This window comes from Vulpes vulpes, chromosome 11 (genome assembly GCF_048418805.1).
Source record: "Vulpes vulpes isolate BD-2025 chromosome 11, VulVul3, whole genome shotgun sequence".
Classification (NCBI taxonomy): Eukaryota; Metazoa; Chordata; class Mammalia; order Carnivora; family Canidae; genus Vulpes; species Vulpes vulpes.
This window is the reverse complement of record NC_132790.1, coordinates 16,914,560-16,934,280: the sequence shown is the minus strand read 5'-3', so window position 1 is coordinate 16,934,280 and position 19,721 is coordinate 16,914,560. Positions and strand designations below refer to the sequence as shown.

Genomic DNA, 19,721 nt, shown 5'->3' with positions numbered 1-19,721 from the left:
AATATTCAAAGTAAGTGGGCTAGAGAAATGAAAGACATTGAAGAGGTATCAGCAAGGGACTTGGTGACTCAGTTACTCAAACGAGGCATAAGAAGAACCTATCAATCTAGCTTATGTAATAGGTTAGATGCTATTGGTGAGACGGGGAGAGCAACTGTCAAAGGGAAGAGAATGCTGTCGGTTTAGAATCTATAGATCTCTGGATATCCCTCCCCCTTGAACTTTTACCAGCTGTATAACTGCCTTCATGCTTTGCAAAGTTTTTACGCAAAAAAATTTTTTTTACGCAAAATTTATTATCCAAACTTAAAACCCACTATAACGAGTCTATGTGTGCATCCATTTTTATATGAAAGGAAAAAATTTTAAGTCGCACGTGAGTCTAAGTAAGAGAACATAGTCCTGAAGCCCTCTTTCCGATATAGTGTCCTATTTTATGCTTACGTTGTGTAATATGCATTATTGCCATCATGTTCCCTACATTATTAGTCTTCTCTAAGAAACTGGAGAAGCCTGTGAAAATCTAAGAGGCCTGGAAGATTAGAAGAAAAGTTATATTTTGTTACTATAATTTGCATTCCTTTTATATCTTTAAGATATTTGATTTTTAGATTATAGTACATATTTGTGGTGAAGGAAAACAAAATTTCTATCTGGTACTATATGGTATCATTGTGTTTACAAAAGTATACCTACTGCTGACTTTACTGAATGTTAAGTAATTAGATAGTTGGTGTTTGAAGTGCTTCATGTTATATAGACATTCTTGGTGGATTATAACACAGGTTCTTAAGAACCTTTGTATAATATTTGGGGAGATTGGCTGGGATTTTTAGATGGGCTGGGAAAACATTTCTCCCACTTAATGCAAATGGAATATAGACTCATTACCTGAAAGTTTACTGTTCCACATGTCTAACGGACAAATTACATTCCAGTAAAAGGGATGCCTACATTAAGTTTACCATACTGATCTTTGGAACATTTATATAGAGCAGTGTTCTTAAATGTGACTGCACATTGGATTCACTTTTTAAAAATAGACTTGTTCCCCATATTTTGTCTGCACAATTCTGACATTTTATGGGATGAGACCCAGGCATTAGTATATATTTTTAAAAAAACCCAAGTCCAAATCAAATAACCCACCAACCAACCCAGGTCTTTTATATGTGTACATGATTGAGAATCATTGAAGTAGAGAGATGCAGTACTTAGTTATAAGTTTTGGTCTGACCCAAGAGGTTGGTCTGGACTGGAAGAAAAGATTGGCTAATGATCATCAGGTAGATACAGTAAATGCCCACATTATGCTATAAATGAAGTGCAAAGATTCGGCCATGGAAAATGCAATCCATTCCTGCAGAGTTGGTTAGATAGATGCCCTAGTTGAGGCTATGGAAGGCTAGCAGACAGCTCCAAAACTTGTCAAATCCACTTCTATCCTGACTGTGGTTTGGTGCCACCTAGTGGTGGTTTCTATTCCAGCCTAAATATCAACGGGGCAGGTTTTCTGTTGGAATTGCCTACCATTTCCCTGCCTGGCCTTGGCCTCAACACATCTCTCCCATAATCATTCACCAAGATAAGAACTTTAACCTGCCCTGTTTTGAGAGTGTAGACTGGGCAGAGGAAGGAAGCAATTTCCAAATACTTTATGCTGAAGACTTATGTTACAGATTACATTAGTGTGAGGTTTTACTATTTATGGATGGTTTTACTGTATTTAGAGCCATGCAAGAAAATAGTTACCCAAGGAAGGTACAAGATGAGAATAAAGACATGCACGTGTATGCACACATGCATATGCACATTTTAGAAATGGAATGTCCTTTTAGGTTTACCAAAGTGTCCAAACTCTTTCTAGTAGACAATCTTTTTTTTTATTGTCCTTATAAAACCCTTAGGGAAAGCTGCATTTGTTATAGTAATAATTTTACTTATTGTTATTTTTAATATAGGATTATTAACATTGAGCTGTCTAGTTATAGTTAATAATAAATTAGTTTTATCAAAGCTTATAGTAAACTGGGCAACATTTCCTTTCTCATCCCTTAAAATTAAGGGAAAAGTGGTATTCAGGCATGAGATAAGACTCAGAATGCGGACTACCTTTTGAGCTAAGATGAAACCATAGTTAGGGAGTGTTTTCTTGTGTTCTGCCTCATGGCAGTATAGGATGAGATCTGACAACTACCAATTTTGCCATTAGAGGCTATTTTCCCCCATGGGAGGAATGCAGTGATATGCCTTCATATGTAAAAGTTGTTTTTTGTGTATGTGTGTTCTTTCCTTAGGTGAAAAGCCATATGTTTGTACAGTCCCTGGGTGTGACAAAAGGTTTACAGAATATTCCAGTTTGTACAAACATCATGTTGTTCACACTCATTCCAAACCATACAACTGTAACCACTGTGGGAAGACCTACAAGCAGATCTCCACGCTGGCCATGCACAAGCGGACGGCCCACAATGACACTGAGCCCATTGAGGAAGAGCAGGAGGCCTTCTTTGAGCCTCCTCCAGGTGAGCATTCTTTCCAGTAGATCTGTCTCTGTGTTGGGGACTCAACATCCATCATAATTTATGATTCATAGCATTTTCTCAGATGACAGTTTCATTCACAAAATTACACAGACCTATAATTTATAACTGTAAAAATTGCTATCAAAGAAAGGGACTTTGTGCTCTGGGATGTTTAAAAAGGGAAGTTGGTCTAGTCTGGGAGGTGTTTTTGTTGTGGTTTTGGTTTTTTTATTTTGTTTTTTTCCCTGTTTAGTTTTCTAATTGAACAGAAGGATTGGGGGGAGTGCCTGGGTGGCTTAGTGGTAGAGCATCTGCCTTTGGCTCAGGTCGTGATCTGGGGTCCTGGGATCGAATCCTACATCAGGCTCCCAGTAGAGAGCCTGCTTCTCCCTCTGCCTGTGTCTCTGCCTCTCTCTTTCTCTGTGTCTCTCATGAATAATAAGTAAAATCTTTAAAAAAAAAAAAGAAGTCTTGGGAAAAAATATGTTAGAGGGTTACATTCTGTGATTTCAGTTAGATAGCATAGGTAAGTAGGTAAAGGTTTTCTAAAAAACAAAACATAGGCTGTCCTACTGTTTCGCTGATTACCTTCTAAATGAAGTAGATTTGAAAATTAAATCATATTTTCCCACTCTTATATTAAAGTGTTGAAAAACACTTTAGTGAAAGAAGTTGGCTGGAGAATAAGGGAAAGAACAGATCACTCACTACCTGCTGAAGTCATTCCCTGTAGTCCTAATTTGTCTTTTTAGACATTTGCCACATGATAGAAGGTAACAACTCTTTCAGCCCTGGATGCTGTATTTCTAGCACTGTAAGTGTGCATGATTAGATATTCCTGCAACTGCTGGATCCTTGCAGTTAGGAGGCAGGCTTTGTTTTTTTTTTTTTTTTTTAAACCTTTATTTATTTATTCATAGAGACACACACAGAGAGAGAGGCAGAGATACAGGCAGAGGGAGAAGCAGGCTCCACGCAGAGAGCCTGACGTGGGACTTGATCCAGGGTCTCCAGGATCACGCCCTGGGCTGCAGGCGGCGCTAAACCGCTGCGCCACCGGGGCTACCCCAAGGCTTTGTTTTTTTAAACCAGTTTTAATGATGACAAGCTCAGGTTTTAAAATTCTTTTTTAAGCAGCTTCAGTCTCTTCCTGAAAAGTTACTCTTTCAGATAGTCTGAATTTCTTGTATTCTAGAAAATAGTGTAATATAATAACAATACACATTTTGTTAAAGGAATAATAAATTAAGATTGTTTTTCCAAGAATAGAGATGGGTTTGTGTTCCTTTCCTCTCCTATGATTCTCGAGGTTTTGTAGCCCATTGGGATAATAGTATATAAATAGCTGTGACACAGAACAGACAGACGTGAAGTAATGACTGCCATGGAGATTACACCACCATGACCAGAGCCATATGAGTGCAGTGGCAGCCACTAACTTTGAGAAGTACTCTTAAATTAGCATAAGTCCTTCCTTGAAGGGGGGAAAAAAAAAACACCGTATTTACCTTCTTTCTGGCTTCATGGGAGGTGGAAAGCAATAGAAGAGAGGGATCAGCAGGCCTCCTGGTTGCCAAGTATAGCAGTAATGGACTGTTGAAATTGCTGTTTACTTGCTGGTTCTTTATGAAATAAAGAAGTGGATGGGGGTTCCTGTTCTGTCCCTTATTAAATGATTAACCTTACTGCAAATAATATGCTATTACATTGTCTTTACACAATGTGCACATTGTGTACTGATGACTTGCAATCAATCATTTGTGTTAAAGAGTAAGTAATTTAGTATTAGTAGGTTCTGTTTACACACCATTCCGGTTTTGTGGTTAATGTTTATGAAGATTGTCTTATCATTTTTAACAGCTTCTTAAGTGACCACAAGTACTTAGTGCATTCTTGCCATGTTGAAAGGGTTACTTGCCAGGCAGCCTTTCTGTACAGTACCCACCCCTGCCTCCCACATCCCCCCCACCCCCACACTACCCCAGCATACATGCACAGTATCACATAACTACTCCAATTAAGAATAAAAGAGGTCTCCCCAAATTAGAACTTCTTTTTAAAGATTTTATTTATTTATTTGAGAAAGAGAGCGAGCACAAGCAGAGGGAGGGGCAGAGAGAGAGGGAGAAACAGGCTCCCCACTAAGCATGGAGCCCAAACTCAGGCCTATCCCAGGACTGATCATGACTCATGTAGAAGTCAGACACTTAAACGACTGAGCCATCCAGGTGCCCTCAAAATTAGTACATTTAAATTTGATGTGGAAAGATATAGTTTGGTCAGCTTTGATTTGGTCTGGCTTTTTACTACAGTGGAGGTAGAAGAACTGGAAGGAGGTGCTGGAAGCCATTTTTATGATTTGGAATATAATATGTATACACTTTAATTTGTACAAGTATTTCTGACATATTTAAAATATGCTCTGTTTTCAAAATGCAAATCAAAACTACACTGTGGTATCACCTCACACCCGGCAGAATGGCTAAAATCAACAACACAAGGAACAATAGGTGTTGGCCAGGACATGGAAAAAAAACAATCTTCATCCACTGTTGGGAATGCAAACTGGTATAGCTACTGTGGAAAACAGTATGGAGGTTCCTCAGAAAGTTAAAAATAGAATTATCCTATGACCCAATTATCATATTACAGGGTATTTACCTAAAGAATACAAAAACAAGAGGGGCGCCTGGGTGACTCAGTTCATTGAGAATCCAACTCTTGGGGTCCCTGGGTGGCGCAGCGGTTTGGCGCCTGCCTTTGGCCCAGGGCACGATCCTGGAGACCCGGGATCGAATCCCACATCAGGCTCCCGGTGCATGGAGCCTGCTTCTCCCTCCGCCTGTGTCTCTGCCTCTCTCTCTCTCTCTGTGACTATCATAAATAAATTTTAAAAAAATTTTTTTTAAAAATTAAAAAAAAAAGAGAATCCAACTCTTGATTTTGGCTCAGGTCATGATCTCAGGGTTGTGAGATTGAGCCCCATGCCAAGCTCCATGTTCATCACAGAGTCTACTTGAGATTCTCTCCCTCTGCCCCTCCTCCCACTCCAGCATCCTTTCTCTCTCCCAAATGAAATCTTTAAAAAAAGAATAATTCAAAAGGATACATGCACTCTTATGTTTACAGCAGCATTATTTACAATAGCCAAGATAGGGAAGCAGCCTGTGTCCGTGAGTATTAGTCAGCTATAAAAAGGAATGAAATCTTGCCATTTACAATGACATGGATGGAGGTAGAGAGTATTATGCTAAGTGAAATAAGTGAGAGAAAGACAAATACCATGTGATTTCACTCATATGTGGAATTTAAGAAACAAAACAAATGAGCAAAGGGAAAAAAAGAGGGATAAACCAAGAAACATTCTTAACTATGCTGAGCAAACTGATGGTTACTGGTGGGGGGTAAGGTGGTGGTGGATGTGTTAAATAGGTGATGAGGATTAAGGAGGGCATTTGTGATGAGCACTGGGTGCTGTATGAAAGCATTGAATCACTATATCATACACTTGTAACTAGTATGACACTATATGTTAACTAACTGGAATTACAATTAAAAATTGGGAAAAAATATTCAAAGTGATTTTTTTAAAAAGGGAAAAATATCCTGTTTTCTAAACAACTTGGTTGGTTGGTCAAATAAATGATTCATTTGTTTTAAATAGGTCAAAATGAAGATGTTCTTAAAGGGTCCCAGATCACGTATGTTACAGGTGTGGAAGGGGATGATGTTGTGTCTACACAAGTAGCCACAGTAACCCAGTCGGGATTGAGTCAACAAGTTACACTCATATCCCAGGACGGGACTCAGCATGTGAGTATCCACCAAAAGCCAAATAAATAATATTTCTCTGAACATGGGCATGGAAGGCAGGTTGGGCCCCAACTGAGGAAAGCCTTGAATATCAGCTTATAGACAGTGCTAAAGCTGAAGGTTTTCCAGTAGTCTGCTGTAAGAGACTACATACAGGTACATTAGGGGAGAGAGGATCCTAGTGACTCCAGTGTTCACATGGTGTTATTGGTAGAGTTCAGAGGTGATGTAATAAAAGGTCAGAGCCACAGAGAAATTGAGGGATTGAAAAGTAAAGGATCCATGAGAAAACATAATTCAGAGAAGGGCTAGGATTTAGTAGCTGATTAGATCCAGGAGGTGAGATTGAGAAACCGGCAGAGCCTTGGCTGAAGGAATGAGGATGTGATGGCATCATTAAAAGATCCTGGGAGGGGGATGCCTGGGTGGCTCTGCAGTTTGGTGCCTGCCTTCGGCCCAGGGTGTGATCCTAGGGACCCAGGATCAAGTCCCACATCAGGCTGCCTGCATGGAGCCTGCTTCTCTCTCATCCTGTGTCTATGCCTCTCTCTCTCTGTATCTCTCATGAATAAATAAATAAAATCTTAAAAAAAAAAAAAAAGAGAGAGATCCTGGGAGGGGGGGTGCCTGGCTGGCTCAGTCAGTAGAGCATACAACTCTTGATCTTGTGGTTGTGAGTTCAGGCCCCACATTGAATATAGAGATGACTTAAAAAAAAAAAAAAGATCCTGGGAAGTCAGCAATGGGCACAACTGTAAAATTTCCAGGGTATGGTTCCGTCCCTACCTGGAGTTATGGAAGTTCACACAACTTACCTCCCAGAATCAATAGACCAAGTATCTTGATTTCCCCAGGGAAAGCAGTATAATGGTTTTTCTCTGAACCATTGTTTTCTAGATGCCACTAGCTTAAAATAATTCAGACTTGATTTCATTTTTAAGCTCCAACTGAGATTGTCTTAGTATCTGGTAGAAATAGGCATATGGAGCTCTTTATCCTCTTGTAACTGCCTCTTCCACAGGGAGCTCTCTCCTTCCCTGCCTCTCTCAGAGCTCACCTCCCATGATGAACCCGCCCTCTGTGTTGATAACTATTACTATGCTGATGTTAACTAGGAGGCAGAACATATTTAGGTTTGGAAAGTTCAGGGTACTTATGCCATCTCATTCATGCCCGTCCTCCTCACTTTTGACAGCACTAATTATGCTCACAGTAGTCTTTGTCCACTGATTGCCATGCAAGATTAAACATATTTACTAACCCAGTTTTAGTTTAGCATCAAGCCTAAGACTTTTTCTTGAATTAGATCAACACGACAGAGGCCCTCTTGAAGTCACCTCCCTCCCTCCTGACACAGGATAATTTCTCACTACAGCCTCCCCTGCCCCCCCCCCCCCACGCCCCAAACAGATAAGGCAGTTTCTTTCATAAGAGGCAGCCTGTTCTGTTGCTGGATAATTCTATTGTTTATCAGACTGGAACCTACTGCTATGTCAGCCACTCCTGGCTCCTCTCTGACCAGATAAAATGAGCTTTATCCCCCTTCATGTTCCAAAAGAGCTGTTTTTCTTATCCCGATGTATTTTCTCCAAATGTAACCTTCCCATTTCCTTCAAGGATTAAATTTCTCTTCCATTTCTTTATAAAATTAAATAGCAGCTATTGAATTCTACCCAATGCCAGATATTTTGGTAGGCTGAGTGTGGGGAGTACAGAAAGTGGGGGTGGGTATCATAGTCTACTAGGAGAGAGATATTCCTAAGTGAACAATAACTTCTTATAATGATGGGTATATAATTGAGGGATGTGTAAAGTACAGCAGCAGTCTGGAGGAAGTAGTAAATGATTCTTCCTGAAGGAATCTTGGAAGCCATTATGGAGAGTGGCCATTTAGTTGGATCTTGAAGAATTTTCATGAGTCTGGCAGGCAGAGTGAAGGAAAGGGAGAAGTCACAAAGATATAACAATACGATACTCTGGGACAGCGAACAATTAGTTGTGGCTGGGAGTACCAGATGCTGGTTTGGATGTAGTGGAAGATGAGTCTGGGGAAGCCACATTGTGAAAGGTCATGAATGCCATGTAAGAAGTCTGAACTCTAGTGATGGGGGGAGGGGGGGTCACTGGTGATTTAAGCAGGGAGCATAATAAAATTTATTTTCTTAGAAAGGTGTCTAAGTAGAGGATGGTTTAGGTAAGGGTTAGACTAGATACGTAGAAAGAAGTTGTATTGTTACCAGAAGTCAGATGAGAGGAAAATAAGGACCTAAATTGGCCGTAGAGATGGAGAGGAGAAAATGTATCTAAGAAATAGTCAGTTTTGGGGGGCAGCCCCAGTGGCTCAGCAGTTTAGCACCACCTTCAGCCCAGGGCCTGATCCTGGAGACCCAGGATCGAGTCCCACATCAGGCTCCCTGCATGGAGCCTGCTTCTCCCTCTGCCTGTGTCTCTGCCTCTCTCTGTATCTCTCATGAATAAATAAATAAAATCTTAAAAAAAAAAAAAAAAGAAAGAAGGAAAGAGTCGGTTTTGGAATGCGTAGCAGGCTCAGTATGTGGAACACATGACCCTTGAGCTCGGGGTTGACTTCAAACTATACGTTTAGTGTGGAGATTACTTGAAAATAAAATCCTCAAAAAAGAAAATAGTTTTTCTGATTTTTTTCTTAAAGAGTTTATTCCATTATAGAATTCTTATTTGCTCCCCTAGAGTAGACTTAGGCAAGGATTAGGCCTAGTCCTTAATAAAGATTATCAAATATTGGGTGTGCCTGGGTGACTCAGTCAGTAGAACATCAACTCTTGATCTCAGGGTCATGAGTTCGAGCCCCCCATTGGGTGTAGAACTTACTTAAAAGTTGTTGTTGTTTTTTTTTCCAAATATGACAAGAAACTGACTTGTAAAACACATTTTTATTGCAGGTCAACATATCTCAAGCTGACATGCAAGCCATTGGCAATACTATCACAATGGTAACGCAGGATGGCACACCCATCACAGTCCCGGCTCATGATGCGGTCATCTCCTCAGCAGGAACACACTCTGTTGCTATGGTTACTGCGGAGGGCACAGAAGGGCAGCAGGTAATGGCTATTTTCTTTTATATGAATCAATATAGTACATAGATCAATATCATAACTGTTACATAGATATGCAGTGCGATATGGTGGTTAAGCACACAAACTTTGGATTAAATCCCAGCTTTACAGCTTATTAGCCATATAAGCCTCTGAGTCTCAGTTTTTCCTCCTGTGTAAAATAGGAGTGATTGTTGCATCCACACCAGAAAGTTGCCATAAGGATTGAATGAGATAATGTGTATAAAATACTTCATTAAATAAATAAATAAATAAATAAATAAATAAATAAAATGCTTCATATAAAGCCCAGGTGTATCTTAAGTGTTCATTAGTGGTAGCTCCTCCTATCATCATCCTCAGATATTTAGGAAAAATTCATTTGCAAAATTTATTTTATTTAATATTTTGAATATGTAATATATTCACATAATTCAGAAATCAAAGAGTATATAAAAATCTTCCTTCTATCCCTACTTCCATCAACTCAGTCCTTGCCCTTGCAGAGATAATCCACTGTTATTAGTTTTTTGTGTAGTCTTCCAACAATTCATGAAGCACATTCAAACAAATAGAAAGTCATCGCCCCACCTTCCTTTTTTTCTTATGGTAGTAAACTATACTGTTCTTCACCTTATTTTGTTTTTTTTTTTTTATTTTATTTTTTTTTTAAACTTAACTATACATCTAGAAAATATTTCTATTTCATTATACAGAGAGCTTCCTTATTTTTTAAAACTATATCATATTTCACTGTATGAACACCATAATTAAAGTCTTGTGCTGTTTCAAACAACATGTAACTTTGTGCTCATGTGATTTTACATGTGTGTGAGTATGTCTCCTAGGTAAATCCTAGAGTGGAATTGCTGGGTGAAAAGATAATGTGCATTTGTTTTTTGTTTTGTTCTTTAAGGTTTTATTTATTTATTTATGAGAGACACAGAAATAAATAGGCAGAGGGAGAAGCAGGCTCCATGCAGGGAGCCCGATGTAGGACTTGATCCTGGGACTGCAGGATCACACCCCAAGCCTAAGGCAGATGCCCAACCGCTGAGCCACCCAGGCGTCCCGATAATGTGCATTTGTAATTGTGATAAGTGGTGCCAAACTTCCCTTCTTGTGAAGGGGTTGTACTAATCCACATTACCACCATCAGCATTCGAGACTGCCTCTTTCTTTTCTGTATAATCAACACAATGGTATCAAACTTTTGAATTTTTGCCAATCTAATATATTTCTTTGTAGTTTTAATTTTTCAGTTTCTATAAAGACATGATATTAATACATTTTACAATGGTTCATGTACTATGCTGAAAGCAATGTTGAGATTCACTGCAGCTGCCTTTACCATGTTCAATGAAAAAGTGTCAAAATTAGTAACTCTCATTCTTCATAAATTAATTTATAAGTTCAATACCATCACAATCAAAATTCCAGCAGACTTTTTTGAAAATATTAAATAATTTCATTTTAAAATTTACTTGAAATGGGAATGATCTATGATAAAACACTCTTGAAAAAACGAACAAAGTTGAAAGTCTTCTATACCTTGAAATACAAAACTCAGAATTTTAAAGCTTCTGGAAGAAAAGTGAATATTTTTGTAACCTTAGGGTAAAGATTTCATAGGATGAAAAAATGCATATCAGTTTAAAAAAGCCAATATATTGGACTTCATCAAAATTAATTCTGCTCACCAAAAGACAACATTTAAGAAAAAGATTAGATGAGCCTCAGACTGGGAAAAATATCTTCACACACACACACTATATATATATATATATCTGACACTGGATTTGTATGGAGAATATATAACAAATTTCTACAACTCAACAATAAAAATGAGCAAAATAGATAAAATTTTTTAAAAAGATTTTGTTTATTTATTCATGAGAGAGACAGAGAGAGGCGGAGCGAGAAGCGGGCTCCTCGGTCCCAGATTTTGGGATCACACCAGGAGCTGAAGGCAGACGCTCAACTGCTGAGCCACCTAGGCATCCCAATAAAAATTTTTTTTTAAATGAGCAAATCATTTGCTCATTTGAACAGACCTCTTACAAAAGAAGGTACAAGAATGACCAATAACATAAAAAAATGCTCAAGTCTTTAGTTATCAAAGAAATGCAAATTAAAATCACAATAAGAGGGGCAGGGCCCCCGTGGCTCAGCGGTTTAGCACCGCCTTCAGCCATGGGCCTGATCCTGGAGACCCGGGATCCAGTCCCATGTTGGGCTCCCTGCATGGGGCCTTCTTCTCCCTCTGCCTGTGTCTCTGCACCTCTCTTTCTGTCTCTCATGAATAAATAAATAAAACCTTTAAAAAAATAAATAAATAAAAATAAAATCACAATAATATATCACCATTTCAGACACAGGAAAATGACTACACAGAAAGACTAACATTTGGTAAAGCTGTGAAGCAACTAGAACATTCGTACATGCTCGGGGGAGTGTAAAATACAACCGGTTTGAAGAACTGTTTGGTGGTTTCTTAGACCCATGACCCAGCAATTCCACTAGAATACATATTGTATGATGTCACTTATATGGAATCCAAGAACAGACAAAACAAATCTATGGTGATAGAAATCAGAAAATGCTGCTTGACTGGGGGAAAGAAATTGATGGGATAGAATATGAAAGGAACTGTTCTCTATTTTTAGGTGGTGGTTCCACAGATGTATCTAACTGTCAAAACTCAACAGAACACCTAACGATTTATGCATTTTTATTGTTTGCTAATTATGCCCTATGCAAAAAACAGAAACAAAAGTGAAATCCAGGGCAGCCTGGGTGGCTCAGCGGTTTAGTGCCGCCTTCAGCCCAGAGTGTGATCCTGGAGACCTGGGATCGAGTCCCACATCAGGCTCCCTGCAGGATCCTGCTTCTCCCTCTGCCTGTATCTCTGCATCTCTCTTTCTGTGTCTCTCATGAATAAATGGATAAATTTTTTTTTTAAAGTGAAACCCAACCACTAGCTTTCAGGCTGTCTTTCGGAATGGTCCCAGTCCTTTCCATGGATGTAGGATTCCTATTTGGATGTATAGCACAGCTTGGGTAAATACAGTTGTACCAGTTACAGTTGCAGGTCTAGAAGGATAGTGACCCTAAAGCAAACATTCTTTTGTAGTTTATCTGTGGCCTGGAGACTAAGAAGATTTTCAGGAGAGGTAGCTTTGAGGGCTGGAATGAAGCCAGGCAGCTTCCAGCAACCAGGGATATCACAATAGGAGTGGGGGTTTTATTTGAGGACCAGATGCTGCCACTGCTCCTTCTGTTGCAACTGTAGGCCATTGGGCAAATGTTGATTATCCACTTGGTGTGTTCCAGACACCACCTATGAATTATCTGTAATGCTTAAATTGCCTAACTTCTGTACATGCATCAGAAGAAAGCAATTGGTCCTTCACTGGCCTTTTTTTTTTTTTTTCAATTAAGGTAATTGCATTTCTTAGACTCAGTTTTCCAGTGCCTCTAGAAGCCTACCTAGCAAGTATAGACAGAAGAGTCTATGCTCTCCATCTATTTTAATTTGAGATGATAAAAGTAATACATATTCCCAATGTATTAGAATAGAAAGCCTAGAAATAAACCCTCACATATATAGTCAATTAAATTTCAACAATTAAAATTTGACCATTCAATGGAAAGGATAGTCTTTTAAACAAATGGTGATAGATGGGGCTCCTGGGTGGCTCAGTGGTTGAGCGTCTATGACTTTGGCTCAGGGCGTGATCCCGGAGTCCCAGGATCGAGTCCCACATCGGGCTCCTTGCATGGAGCCTGCTTCTCCTTCCTCTACCTATGTCTCTGCCTCTCTTTGTCTATGTCTCCATGAATAAATAAATAAATTAATTAATTAATTAAAACAAATAGTGATAGAAAAACTATATCCACATGAGAATGAAGTTGGACCAGTACCTTATACCACATATAAAAATTAACTCAAAATGTATTAAAGACCTAATTTAAGAGCTAAAACTGTATAATGCTTAGAAGAAAACATAGATGAAAATCTTCATGACGTTAGATTAGGGAATCATTTCTTATGTATGATACCAAAAGCAGAGGCAATGAAAGAAATAGATAAATTTACCATGTTCAAAATTTAAAACTTTAACTAACTAGAATTTAAATAAAAATTTGAAAACGGAAAAAAAAAATAAAAAACTTCATGCATGAGAGGCCAGGAACAGGAGAGTGAAAAGACAACCTATATAATGAGAGGACATATTTGCAAATTATATATCTGATAGGGATGAATATTTGGAATAGATAAAGACTTCCTATAACTCAACAATAACAAAACCTGCAAGCAAACCCAATTTAAACAAGAGCAAACTCAAAATCTGCTATCATTGGGGAATAGACATTTCTCTAAGAAGATTTAGAAATGGCCAATTACCACATGAAAAAATGCTCAACATCATTAGTTATCAGGGAAATAAAAATCAAAACCACACTGATGTACCACTCCCCCCATTAGGTTAGGCTATCATCCAAAAGACAGGAACAAGTGTTGCCGAGGATACAGAAAAATTGGAACTCTGGTCATAGGAATATTAAATGGTGCGAGTACTGTGGAAAAGTTGAACATAGGGGCATCTAAGTGGCTCAGTTGGTAAAGTGTCTGACTCTTGGTTTTAGGTCAGGTCATAATCTCAGGGTTGTGAGATTGAGCTCTATGGGGGGCTCTGCACTGAGCGTGGAACCTGCTTAGGATTCTGTCTCTGTCTTCCTCTCCCACTGCCCCTCCCCTCTGCTCGCACTTTCTATCGTCTCTCTAAAATAAATAAGTAAAATATTTTACAAAAATACTGAACATAAAAAAAAATACTGAACATAGTTGGGCACCTGGCTGGCTCAGTTCATAGAATGTGCGACTCTTGATCTTGGGGTCATGAGTTCAAGACCCACGTTGGGCAGAGCTTACTTTAAAAACGTTAAACATAGAATTACATATGATCTTATAATTCCACTTATAGATATATATCCAAAAGAATTAAAAATAGAGACAAACTCAAAATCTGCTATCAGTGGGGCACTTGGCAGGTTCAGTCAGTGGAGCGTGTGACTCTTGATCTCAGGGTTGTGAGTTCAAGCTCCACATTGGGTGTAGAGATTACTTAAAAATAACATCTAAAAAAAACCTATACCCTTTTGATGTTAAAATAACTAGTCTCAGCATTTAGGACTACTTAGCTTTGTGTGTATACAGAGTTAGGATTATAATTTTGTGCTTGTCATCCACCTAACACTGCATTCTGAGTACTTTCTCATACCAATTAAATATTTTGTTTTGTTTTTTTAAAGATTTTATTTATTTATTCATGAGAGAGTCAGAGAGAGAGAGAGGCAGAGACACAGGCAGAGGGAGAAGCAGGGAGCCAGATGTGAGACTCGATCCCGGGTCTCCAGGATCATGCCCTGGGCTGCAGGCGGATAAACCACTGAGCCACCCGGGCTGCCCTTAAACGTTTTTATAAAAGGATTTTTATCATTTGTAAGGTAATGCCATCAAATGGGATTTATTCATTCCACATACAGAAATTGATTATATTCATAGGAACAAATTCTAGACATGGAATTATTGAATTAATGGTATATTTTAAGCTGTTTGCTACATACTGCAAAATTGTTTTCCAAAAAGTTTAACAATTATGCCATGGACCTAAAAGCTTCCTTGTTTCCCTGTACTCTTTCTGCTAGTATGGAGGATTTTTTTTTATACTTGCATAATTCACAAGCAAAAGTTGAATTCTGTTTTTATTGTCATTTGTCTGAGCACTAATGAGGTTTTTCATATCAGCCCACAGTCTGTTTTTTCTTAATTGAGGTAAAATTTACACATCATAAAACTTACAGATCTTAAACTTACATTTCAATGAGTTGTTAAACATGTGCTCTCATATAACCACCATCCCAAACAAGATAGAGAACATTTCCATCACCCCAGAAAGTTCCCTTGTGACCCCTTCCTTTCAATCTCCACCCCTTTCAGTTTTCCTTCTTAAATGGAAATCTAATTTTAAATGAAACAAGTAAACAGGAGAAAATAGTGTATTACCTACCACTTACCCCAACTCAAGAATAAATAGACCTTTGAGATCTGAATTCATCCACATGTATAACTTCCCAAGCAGCCACTTAAGGTAGTAGAGCCTAGGCATAGTCTCATCTGCCCTGGTTAATGAGCCTGGTGTAGCAGATCCACTGTCCAGTGTCCTCTACCCCGTTGTGACACTGGTTCACTAAGCTTAGATAAGGTCTTTCTGAGCCTCAACTTCAAGTAACAAAGAATCCAGGAGCACGTGGGTGGCTCAGTCGGCTCAAGTGTCTGACTCTTGATTTCAGCTCAGGTCACAATCCTTGGGGTCATGGGATTGAGCCCTGTGTGGGGCTCCCCGCTCAGCAGGGAATCTGCTGGAGATTCTTTCCCTCTGCCCCTCCCCCTACTCTCTATAAAATAAATAAATCTTTAAAAAAAAAGAAGAAGCACTATCTAGAATAGACATTATATAAATACTCTTCCAGCTCTAGGCTTCTACAAGCCAGTGGTCAAAAGGGAATTTTTCCTTTCAAATCCAAAGACAGTCCCACGCATTAAATGAAGTTTAATTAGGGCAGCCTGGGTGGCTCAGCGGTTTAACACCGCCTTCGGCCCAGCGCCTGATCCTGGAGTCCCAGGATCGAATCCCATGTCGGGCTCCCTGTATGGAGCCTGCTTCTCCCTCTGCCTCTATCTCTGCCTCTCTCTCTCTCTCTCTCTCTCTCTCTCTCTGTGTGTGTGTGTGTGTCTCATGAATAAATAAATAAATAAAATCTTTAAAAAAAACATTTGTTTTTTGAAGTTAATGTTAATGAAGTTTATAAAGTTAATGAAGTTTAATTAATCATAGCTTTACTCCCATGTACTTTTTGTTTAAGGTTGCGATTGTGGCTCAGGACTTGGCAGCATTCCACACTGCCTCATCGGAAATGGGGCACCAACAGCACAGCCATCACCTAGTAACCACGGAAACCAGACCCCTGACCTTAGTGGCAACATCCAATGGCACCCAGATTGCAGTTCAGGTGAGTGCAGTGACCGCCATCCTCAGCGACAGCAGGACTACTTCATATCTCTCAGCCTTGTGCGCTGTGCTTTATTCATAACCTTTTCAGGAGGCAGGCACAGAATAATCTATGGCACTGAGCTACTTGAAGAAAACTGCTGTGTTTGAGGAGGACTCAAAGATACCAGCACTTTGTTCTCTATTATCTTTGTATATTTTAGAGTAATTTACAGGAGGAAAAATAAAGCTTCTGGTATACATTCCAGCGTGCCCCTAGCCAGCCATCTTTACTTTCAAAAATAAGTCTAATTAGGCAGGCTTCTATAAAGCACTTGAAGAGCTACTTCTTGGAGACAAACTGAGTGTAAACACAGACCCTAAGTTAGTCCTCTGGTGAGAATCAGTCACTGCTCAGCTGTAGTTTATGTTGGGGCCACATCAGAAGGCAGAAAAAACTATTGTCAGGTCCCTGGACTGAAGCAGAGAGTCTAGAATGCTAGGTGCAGATTATCGTTCCTTGGAAAGAGTTGTTTTTCATTTATTTAGCTGGAGAAGAGTTAGCACATGCTCAGGAAAATGCCAACTATTGGTTTTAATTTAGTTTATGGGCATAGAAGCTAAAGGCTCCGGAAGCTCTCTAAATGCCTCCATTGGAAGAGATGAGCATCTTTTGTCTGTTGCAGGAGTGAAGGTTTATCAAAATCCTAAGAAATCTACTACATTATTCTCCTGCAAGAATTCTGTGTGTGTGTGCTCTTTTTTTGTTTTGTTTTGTTTCGGGTTTTTTGTTTGTTTGTTTCTTTTGTGTGTGTGTGTGTGTGTGTGTGTGTGTGTGTGTGTGTGTGTGTGCTCTTAATGATGGGATCAGCCATAGTATCTTAAATAGGTCCAGGTGTCAGAACTACAGAGAGAACTCTTCCTTCATATACTGTTTCTTTGGTATTATCTTGACTATGGCTTTGTGGTTGTTCCTGTTTCAGCTTGGAGAACAGCCATCTCTGGAAGAAGCCATTAGAATAGCATCTAGGATCCAACAAGGAGAAACGCCAGGGTTGGATGATTAATCCTCAGAACAGTGGAACATTACTACAGCAGGAGGAGCCTTTCATCTTCAGGCAGCAGACATCCATGAACCCGGGTCCAGGAAAATTAGAGCTTTTCCATTCCTGAAATACTGTACACAATTTTATGCAAGAGTGGAGAACATTTTATTCTTGACACTTTTGTGTATATAATTCTTGGAATAGATTCCCAAACTGATTCATTGTGTACAAGGATGTATGAAATTAGGGCAATACAGTAAATTTTCATATTACTCTTTTATCAGTTGGCAAACTCCTAGAGTCTACATGCAAGATTGGTGGAGTCTAATGGAGCCTTACAATGGATTTTTAACTTACTGTGAAAAAAAAATAAAGGCTGTATCTAAAACGTTAAAGGTTCTATATTTCAAACAATCAATTCCAAAAGCCATCATAGATAATAACGGATATAAAGCCTTTGAATATTTCCCCAAGTTAAGAGGGTGTCTGCAGTTTTTGTTCTACTGTATTCTTGTATGTTTTTATTTGTACCTCACGGTTTGAAGACCATTCATTACAGTTTTCCATCCCTGTTAAAATATCAACTCTTCAAGTGGAAATGCTAATTAAATTGAATTGGATCCATCACATTGGATTATGTATAAAATGACGAAGTTTGGTTATTTAAAATTAAAAAGTTAAATCCAGTGCTTTGGTTTTGTTAAAGATTTTACTTAGCGTTCAGTTTTTTGTTACTGTTTTTAAAAAATAGTGAACTATCAAAGTTTGACCACAGGCTGGAGCCCGGGATAACAGTGCTGTAATTGAAAATGGCTTTACTCTGAAAATTAGGTTAGTGGGTTGGTGTAAATTATTTATTTTTGCTTATGTACTTTTGTTTTAAAGCTTATTTACCCTAAAGTTTATTATTAATTTTGAATACAGCAATTTTTTAAATGTTACCTTTACCTTTGTTTTATTAATTTGGGGTGGGGTGGGGGAGATTGTGGCAGAAAATACCCCAAATGGCATCGATTATAACGCTGCACACACAGATTGAGAGTACATCGCATTTATCAAGCACAGAAAAAGTTATATTTTCATACATTTTTACGTACTTAAAACAATTTTGTGAGGTATATGAGATTTATTATCCCCATTTGTACAAGGGGAAACAGTTTCCAGAGAAGTTAGAAGTCTCACCCAGGGCCTCCGGCTGTGAAGAGGCAGGACAAAGACGGGGCAAGACCCAGACTTTCCAACCGCATGCCCGTGTGCCTTCCCCTCACCTCCCCACACCGCAGAGATTATCAGGAGGCACTCTGGGGTTTTCCGATTGCCTCATAAACTGAGCACTTGAAAAACCATGTCTAATGTCAGAAATTCAGCTTAGTCCACCAAGGTCCCCAAAAAGGGGGGCAGGGGAGGGAAGGTTCGTCCTGCAGTAATCACTCCTTTCCGTGGTTCACTGTGCTTTGTTTGCCAGAGAGCTGAAATTGAAATGTGCCTTGTGTTTCATTTCAAGCTTTACAGTAAAAAGGGGGGAAATGTTGCACTGTTTTATTTAATATAGATGTTATCTTTGATGAGGTTCTTTGAAGTCTTGGCTAAAAAGGGTCATGACTTAGTCATCTGAAATGGGAAACCCTTCAGGGTTGGGCAGGGGACGAGTTGCTTTCCCTTCAAAGCTTCTCATAGATATTCAACATTAGAAAAGGCCTTAGTCGTACACACAGGTCCAGTCTTCACTCTTGACGGAGATGTTTCAGCACACACAGAACTCCCAGCTAAGGCCTGCTAAGGCTCACAAAGGGGCTGGGAGATAAAGATGAGGACCTGCAAAATCACAGAGTGGTGCTCTGGCCTTCCAGTCCTGGTCCGGCCACTGACAGGGAGCTCCTCTGCTGGGCTCACCCAGGCCTGCTGTGCTTCCCAGAACCAAACCCAAGCTATCAGGCTCCCTGCACTCCTTACAGCTGCCTTTGCTCAGCTTCCAGGCTTTCTCCCTCTCTCCAGGTCCTTTGCCAGCTAGACTGGACAGGGCTGAGCTGGACTCTGCTGGCCTGATTCTCTTTCAGCTCAAAAGAAAATGCTTTCCTACTGGCACCAGGGAAAAGGGCAGAGGAATGCTCTGGTTTGTCCCCTGCCTGCCTTCCTGGGAATGGACCTCGGAGGCCTAAGGAGGTGGCACATTCCCCCAAGGGAAGACTCCAGCTGTAACAAGAG

At 39.5% G+C, this 19,721-nt stretch overlaps 1 protein-coding gene across 2 annotated transcripts in view; it reads left to right on the top strand.

Annotated features, from left to right (window-relative positions):
* The window catches only part of ZNF143 (zinc finger protein 143), a 60,257-nt gene extending 41,800 nt beyond the window's left edge, over positions 1 to 18,457 (top strand). For both annotated transcript variants that reach the window (XM_026008279.2, XM_026008280.2), the window contains exons 12-16: positions 2,298 to 2,525; positions 6,190 to 6,338; positions 9,260 to 9,421; positions 16,346 to 16,492; positions 17,454 to 18,457. In XM_026008279.2, the coding sequence (XP_025864064.2) occupies positions 2,298 to 2,525; positions 6,190 to 6,338; positions 9,260 to 9,421; positions 16,346 to 16,492; positions 17,454 to 17,537 (770 nt within the window). In that variant the 3' untranslated portion in view covers positions 17,538 to 18,457. The remainder of the gene's footprint in view (positions 1 to 2,297; positions 2,526 to 6,189; positions 6,339 to 9,259; positions 9,422 to 16,345; positions 16,493 to 17,453) is intronic.
* The last annotated feature ends 1,264 nt before the right edge of the window (positions 18,458 to 19,721 follow it).